Here is an 8,324-nt window from a genome sequence, read left to right as displayed (position 1 = left end):
ATTTATTTATTTATTACATTTGATTTATATCCCGCCCTCTCCGCAAGCGGACTCAGGGCGGCTCACAGGATCTACACAATTAAACAAATAAAATATATAAAACCATAATTTTAAAAACGTATTACAAGGCGGCAGCTACAAGCATAAAGAAAGCACCTTGAAGACCAATGAGTGCTAATGTTTTAAGCATGTTTTCTTTTAACCTTTTAAAAAACCTTCGTGTTTGTGTCCTTTATAAAGTTTATCTCTCTGCTACCTGGCATTACACTTTATGACACACACGGCCCGGCATGACACGGTCTCATTTATGTCAGATCTGGCCCTCATAACAATGAGTTTGACACCTTTGCATTGGGCAGGGGGTTGGACTAGATGGCCTGTATGGTCCCTTCCAACTCTCTTGCTAAGGGTAGGAGAGATATTAGAAAATAGGGCACCAAGCAGATCTACGATGCTATATAAAGCCTATGAAAAATATGCTGCGTGGACCCCATAAGTTTTCAGCCGTCTCGACACCTTACTGTTTATATTTTTCTTTAATGGTTCTCCAAATATTCTGGAAGACTTGCAGGAAGCCTGAACGCCAATCTCTGAATCCTAAACAGCGTTGCCTACTCCAGCTTGTATGCTGTTTCTGCAACACAGGGCTACTATTTGGCACTGCCTGTTAATCCCAGGATTGGGAGCACAGGAGAGGCAGACAAAGAATATAGAAAGTGGGTTTTGTGCATAGGTAGAAACATTCCTTGTATCATAAGGGTGCCTTATGGGTCTTTTCCACTAGCGGGAGTCTTCTCTTACGTTATTGATAAAAGGAAGTACTTCTTCACCCAAAGGGTGATTAATGCATGGAATTCACTGCCACAGGTGGCGGCAGCTACAAGCATAAACAGCTTCAAGAGGGGATTGGATAAGCATATGGAGCAGAGGTCCATCGATGGCTATTAGCCACAGCTTATTGTTGAAACTATCTGGGGCAGTGATGCTTTGTATTCTTGGTGCTTGGGGGAGCACAGTGGGAAGGCTTCTAATGTCCTGCCCCCACTGGTGGACCTCCTGATGGCACTTGGGATTGTTTGGCCACTGAGTGTTGGACTGGATGGGCCATTGGCCTGATCCAACATTTCTCTTACGTTCTTTTGCAACGGGAAGTGCCTTCTGCTGGAATGAAATTGCCTCTAACAGGTCGGGTCTGTGAAATCCAACTTTTTTTTTTTTAATATATAAAAGACCAGTAGAATAAAGTCTGAATGCAGGGGCAACCTTATGGCCAACAAAGTTTAATTCTGGGTATAAGCAGTTGTGTGCAGGCACAACTCCAGGTGAACTAATCTTGGTTGCATGGAGATCAACTGTGACAGTGGGAGATGGGCAACTGTACCTTCCAGCCACACATCTCCACCTCACATTTTCTGGGCCCTTTACAAAGTTATTCCCGTCTATCCTCACAACACTTAGGTTATGATTAAATGGCACTCCAGTGATAGGGTTGCTATCTTTGGGTGGAGCCTAGGGGCGGTGCAAGCGGCCCCGCGGCGCAGAGTAGTAAAGCTGCAGTACTGTGGTCTGAACTCTGCTCACGACCTGAGTTTGATTCCGGCGGAAGCTGGATTCAGGTAGCCGGCCCAAGGTTGACTTGGCCTTCCATCTTTCCGAGGTTGGTAAAATGAGTACCCAGCTTGCTGGGGGAAAAGTGTAAAAGACTGGGGAAGGCAATGGCAAACCACCCCATAAAAAGTCTGCTGTTAAAACATTGTGAAAGCAACATCACCATGGAGTCGGAAACGACTGGTGCTTGCAGAGGACCTTTCCTTTTCCTTTCCTCGGGAAGGTGCAATTTGGGGTGGGAAGGGACCTCAGTGGAGATAGTGCCCCAGAATCCCCCCCTCCCCAGCAGCCAGTGTTCCCTCTGAGTTAGTGTGAGCTAGCTCAGTTTTTTAGCCTCTGGCTCACATATTTTTGTCTTAGCTCAGGAAAAATGGCCCCAGAGCAAACTTAATTTATGCAGTAGCTCACAACTTTAATGCCAGTAGCTCCCAAAGTAGAATTTTTGCTCACAAGACTCCACAGCTGAAGAGGGAGTATTGCCAGCAACCATTTCCTTCAGGGGAACTGATGTCTGTAGATCAGTTACAATTGAGGGTGAGTGCCAGGTCTCACGTGGAGGCTGGCAGCTCTACCAGTGGGCACCTTTTAATAGCGCTTGAACCCGCTATAAATAAGCTCTCTTGAGCCTAGGATTGCCAGGTCTGAGTTGGAAAATACCTGGAAACTTTGGGGGTGGATCCGGGATAGGGTGGGGTTTGGGGAGGGGAGAGGCCTCAGCATGGTCCAATGCCACAGAGTCCACCCTTCGAAGCAGCCATTTTGTCCAGGGGAGCTGATCTCTGGCAGCTGGAGATCAGCTGTAAAAGTGGGAGGTGTCCAGGTCCCACCTGGAGGCTGGCAACCCTACCTGGGCCAGAGTTCGCTTTATGTATTTTACGAAGCGAACTGACTACTGGGGGGGAGGGGTATTGTTAATCTTTATGCTGGTATTTAAGAGTTGCCAAATCCCATCTGGAAAAATACCAGGATATTTTGGGGGTGGAGCCAGAGGAGAGCGGGGTTTGGGGAGGGGAGGCGATTTTCTCCGGGTAAGCTGATCTCTATTGCCTGGCGATCAGTTGTAATACCAGATCTCCAGTCACCACCTGGAAGTTGGCAGCCCCTGTGCCGCTGGACACTTTATTGGCTCATTTCATTTTTGCTGGCCTAGACTCACCTGGGCCATCTTTCTTTCTGGAATCCCCTGGGGCGACTCTTGAAGCCTAAACAACAGACAAGCGGGAGCTTGCCCAGCCTAAATCTTAAGCTCTGACCCGCACACCACACTTCGCACAAAACCCAGGCTTTGTTTTAGATCTCACGCCGGCATCTTCATCTCCCCCGCCCGCTTCTTCGGAAGCCGCTCCACTAGGGGTTGCCAAGACCAATTCAAGAAGTATCTGGGGACTTTGGGAGTGGAGCCAGGAGACATTGGGGGTGGAGCCATAAGCAAAGTTATGACAAGCACAATTGAACTCCAAAGGAAGTTTTGGCCATCACATGAATGTCAGATGTTTGAGAGCCGGGAGGAAGGAAGGAAAATAGATGGAGGGAGGGTGAGGCAGAAAGAAAGCAACTTTAAACATACCTTTTAAATGCCTCTCCTACATTAGAAATAATGAAGGATAGGGGCACCTTCTTTTGGGGCTCATAAAATTGGACCCCCTGGTCCAATCTTTTTGAAACTCGGAGAGCATTTTGAGGAGACTCATCAGATGCTACGCTGAAAATTTGGTACCTCTACCTCAAAAAAACCGCCCCTCCAGAGCCCCAGATACCCTATTGTTGTAAGCCGCCCTGAGCCCACCTCGGTGGGGTAGGGCGGGATATAAATCGAATAAAGTAAGTAAGTAAGTAAGGATTAATTCTCCATTTTACCCTATGGGAATCCGTCTGCATAGGGAACAATGGAGTGGCCAGCAGACATTTCCCTTCCCCATTCTCTGATGACTCTGAAGTGGGGGGGAGGGAGGGCCTCCAAACCGGGGGATCCCCTGCCCCCACCTGGGAATTGGCAGCCCTATGCTCCAGGTGGGGCTTCCTTCCGAGGAGCCAGGCCTAAAAGCAAGGGCTTTCGGCTAAAAGCTTTGCAGGACAGTAGGAATTCCCACTGCAAACAGAACCAAAGGCGCGGATGCGCAACCGTTGCGCTCCGCTCTCTTGGCGCGCCGGCGAGTCTTGGGAAGGCAGGAAGGGGAGGAGGCAGCCCCAGGAAGCGGCGGAGGCTCATTGCCCAGGAAGAAGAGAGGGGTTGGCGTCTCTGTCAGCCGCTGGGGCCGGGATCATGGCTGCTAGAAACCAGGGCACGGAGCTGGGTAAGGACTAGGCAGCAGCCGAGCCGCCGTGTGCCAACAGCTGTGCACCGCCTGCGGCGGGGACGAAGGCTGAGGTGGGATCTTTCGCATCCTGCCCTGTAGCCCCGGGTACTTGCTGAAGCCTTATGGATTATTATGGGGGCGGGGTCGCCAAGCTTGCTTAACGTAAGAGCCACATAGAAGAAATGCCAGATTTTTGAGAGCCACCAGACATGAATGTCAGATGTTTGAGAGCCGGGAGGAAGGAAGGAAAATAGATGGAGGGAGGGGGAGGCAGAAAGAAAGCAACTTTAAACGTATTCTCCAAGGCTTGACTCGGAGAAGGGATTTAAAGAGAGAAATGCCTTCTCCAAGCCGGCCAATGGGGGGAGGGGGCTCTGAGAGCCACAGAAATATGTGTGAAAGAACCACATGTGGCTCCCAAGCCTCAGTTTGGCCGCCCCTGTTATAGGGAATACTCTGTAGAAGGAAGAAAGGTTTGGGATCGCAGGTGGTAGCGCAGGTTTAGGTAATTCAGCCCCCACCCAGGTCGATTGAACTCACAGCTCAAGAGGCTGGGACTGGAATAAGATTGTGCTCTGAATTCCCTGATTTGGGTGGTTTCAGGGTCCCTGGGACTCCTGTATTACTCAGTTGCTTCGTTTATGCCCTGCCTTTCTGTCCAGTTGGGACCCAAAGTGATTTATGTGGATCTCCTGACTCATTTTCTCTTCACAACAACCCTGTAAGGTAGGTTAGTGTGACTGGCCCAAGGTCACCCAGGAAGCTACAACTGAAGAATGGGGATTCAAACTTGGTATCTCCCAGACTTGGTATCTCCCAGTCCAGGGGTAGCCGAACTTGCTTAACGTAAGAGCCACATGGAATGTTATGATCTGCCCTGAGCCCGTTTACGGGAAAGGGAGGGATATAAGCCTAATAAATAATAGAATAAACGTCAGATGTTTGAGAGTTGCAAGACATGAACGTGGGATGTTTGAGAGCAGCAAGGCAGGCAGGGAGGGAGGAAAATAGATGGGGAGGAGGGAGGGAGAGGTGGAAAGAAAGCAACTTTAAATACATTTTCCAAACTGCTGGCTGGCTTGGAGAAGTGATTTAAAGAGACAAATGCCTTCTTCAAGATGGCTGGTGGGGCAGTGGGGGCTTTGAGAGCCACACAGTATGTGTGAAAGAGCCTCAGTTTGGCCACTCCTGCTCTAGTATAACACTCCTACTCCAATAGCTGTGTAGAAGAGGAGGCCAGGCAGTGGAAAGGGGAGAAATTGCAATAACTGAAATCCTCTCTGCTGTACAAGTGCTAAAGGTACAGTTGGTTTGCTTTCCTTTAGTCCCTCTACAAATCAAGGACATTGACCAGGTCGAAAGTACACAGAAGGGTGGGAGGAAAGCAATAAAAAAGGCCAACGCCATGCTGGGAATTATTAGGAAGGGAATTGAAAACAAATCAACCAGTATCATAATGCCCCTGTATAAATCGATGGTGCGGTCTCATTTGGAGCACTGTGTGCAGTTCTGGTCGCCGCACCTAAAAAAAGATATTATAGCATTGGAGAAAGTCCAGAAAAGGGCAACTAGAATGATTAAAGGGCTGGAACACTTTCTCTATGAAGAAAGGTTGAAACGCTTGGGACTCTTTAGCTTGGAGAAACGTCGACTGCAGGGTGACATGATAGAGGTTTACAAGATAATGCATGGGATGGAGAAAGTAGAGAAAGAGGTACTTTTCTCCCTTTCTCACAATACAAGAACTCGTGGGCATTCGATGAAATTGCTGAGCAGACAGGTTAAAATGGATAAAAGGAAGTACTTCTTCACCCAAAGGGTGATTAACATGTGGAATTCACTGCCACAGGAGGTGGTGGCGGCCACAAGCATGGCCACCTTCAAGAGGGGTTTAGATAAAAATATGGAGCAGAGGTCCATCAGTGGCTATTAGCCACAGTGTGTGTGTGTGTGTGTGTATATATATTAAAAAAAAATTTTGGCCACTGTGTGACACAGAGTGTTGGACTGGATGGGCCATTGGCCTGATCCAACATGGCTTCTCATGTTCTTATGAAACCCATCTCAGTGACAGAGTGGATAATTTTTTGCTATCTGAGAGGCAGGATACAATAAAAGCTGAAACTGGGAAACAAATTTTGTGATAAGGAAAATAAAGCATGTTATATGGATGGAAGTGGTGTCATGCAGGCACAATAGAGATGACTTCTAGCATATTTGGATATAAAATTAAACCTCACAATACTGAAAATGTTCAATACTTTAATTTATCAGACACATCAGAGTGTGTGCTAATTGTTGTCTAAATGACTCACATTTAAGCTGTAAACATATACTTGAAAATATGTTGATGTGTTTATGGCATCATTGTCTTACTAAAAGATTTTTCATTTTAAATCAGTAAACACATTTCACACATTCCAAAAGGGAAAAAGGAAATTTTCCCCCCAGTTTGGCATCCATTTTCTATTTTTTTAAAAAGAGCTAGAGAAAAAAAATTAAACACCCATTTCCCACCCAGTTATTCCCCCCCCTTCATGTTTATACAGACGTCTGTATTTGTGATGAAATCCAGATGAGTAGCCCCAGTTACAAAACCAACAATGACTCTTGTGTACCCTTAAGGACTAATTTGTTCTCCCCTAAACTCTTGAGAGGCAGAGGTTGCTATGTCAGGTGAGTAAGATGACCCTGCAGTGGACAGGGCAAGATTCCACCCTCTTTTCGCCTTAGTCCAGGGGTGGCCAAACTTGCTTAACATGAGAGCCACATAGAATAAATGTCAGATGTTTGAGAGCCACAAGACATGAATAAATATTATAGACCCATCTTTATTAAAACTCTTTAATATGTTCTTTGCACAGAAAGATAAAATATGTATGCACTTTACAACATAACCATGCTAGAAGGAGAATGTTCTAAAAACAACAACACACTACTGATACCTTGTGCCAGGGTGACATCAACTAGCTGTTCGAGATTTATGTTGCAGAAAGAAATTCTATTTCTCATGTGCCTTAACCAGATAAATCCAAGTCTGGAGTTTTAGCCCCCCACGAGAGAAATCCAGTTCTGTGGTCTAAGCCCCCCCCCCATTTACTTCTTTTGTTACTTCAAGCATAGTAGAATCACTGTAAGGCAAAAAAAGTTATGCATCTGCTATAGATAAGTAAGCTGTTACTTGAGCAGGCTAGAGGCCTTCCCAATTAAAGCCATGTCCCACAGATGGTGTACTCTAATAAGAGAAGATGATGATGATATTGGATTTATATCCCAACCTATACTCTGAATCTCAGAGACTCAGAGCGGTCACAATCTCCATTACCCTTCCCCAACAGACACCCTGTGAGGTGGGTGCCTCTGAGAGAGAAGAAGTAGTCTGTAGATTTATACCCTGCCGTTCTCTCTGAACCAGAGTCTCAGAGTGACTTAAGATATCTCTTTTATCTTCTCCCTCCACAACAGACACTCTGTGAGGTGGGTGGGGCTGGGAGGGCTCTCACAGCAGCTGCCCTTTCCAGGACAACCTCTGCCAGAGCTATGGCTGACCCAAGGCCATTCCAGCAGCTGCAGGAGTGAGGAATCAAACCCGGTTCTTCCAAATAAGAATCTGCACACTACCCCAAACTAGTTCTCACAGAAACTGCCCTTTCAAGGCTACACCAGCAGCTCAAGTGGAGGAGTGGGGAATCAAACCAATCTGGCTCTGAAGAAACCATTTTTCTCCAGAAGAAGTGGAATATATGTTGTAAATCAGTAATTAAATAAGAAGTGATTTATGTAGTCTGGAGATCTGTAAATTCTGGGAGTCCCCCAGCCCCCACCTGTAGGTTGACAACCCTACTACTATTATCAGGCCGACTGCCATTATTACAATTGATCTTGATCAGCTCTCCTGGAGAAAATGGCTGCTTTGGAAGGTTCACTCTATGGCATGATACATACCCTGCCAAGATCCCTCCCCTCCCCAAACTCCATCCTCCAGAGCCAGTTTGGTGTAGTGGTTAAGTGTGCGGACTTTAATCTAGGAGAACTGGGTTTGATTCCCTACTCCTTCACATGCACCTGCTGGAATGGCCTTGGGTCAGCCATAGCTCTCGCAGAGGTTGTCCTTGAAAGGGCAGCTGCTGTAAGAGCTCTCTTAGCGCCACCTACCTCACAGGGTGTCTGTTGTGGGGGAGGAAGATAAAGGAGATTGTGAGCTGCTCTGAGATTGAGTGGAGGGCGGGATATAAATCCAATATCATCTTCTTCTTCCTTAGCTTCTACCCCCACCCCCCAAATTTCCAGGTATTTCCCAACTCAGAGGTGGCAACCCTAATGTTAAGACTGTGAGGTAAAGTGGACTTTGAAAGATGTCCTGCATGGTTTTAAACCCTACCAGGGCCCCTTCCGTCTCTAAACCCCAATCTCCCGGGC

At 47.0% G+C, this 8,324-nt stretch overlaps 1 protein-coding gene across 1 annotated transcript in view; it reads left to right on the top strand.

Moving 5' to 3' along the window:
* Window positions 1-3,702: 3,702 nt before the first annotated feature.
* DERA (deoxyribose-phosphate aldolase) overlaps window positions 3,703-8,324 on the top strand; it is a 76,283-nt gene continuing 71,661 nt past the window's right edge. Inside the window, exon 1 of the mRNA XM_060245873.1 lies at window positions 3,703-3,902. Coding sequence (XP_060101856.1) covers window positions 3,722-3,902 — 181 coding nt within the window. The 5' untranslated portion in view covers window positions 3,703-3,721. The remainder of the gene's footprint in view (window positions 3,903-8,324) is intronic.

Source organism: Heteronotia binoei, chromosome 8 (genome assembly GCF_032191835.1).
Source record: "Heteronotia binoei isolate CCM8104 ecotype False Entrance Well chromosome 8, APGP_CSIRO_Hbin_v1, whole genome shotgun sequence".
In the NCBI taxonomy this organism is placed as follows: Eukaryota; Metazoa; Chordata; class Lepidosauria; order Squamata; family Gekkonidae; genus Heteronotia; species Heteronotia binoei.
This window is presented reverse-complemented; position numbering and strand designations above follow the sequence as displayed.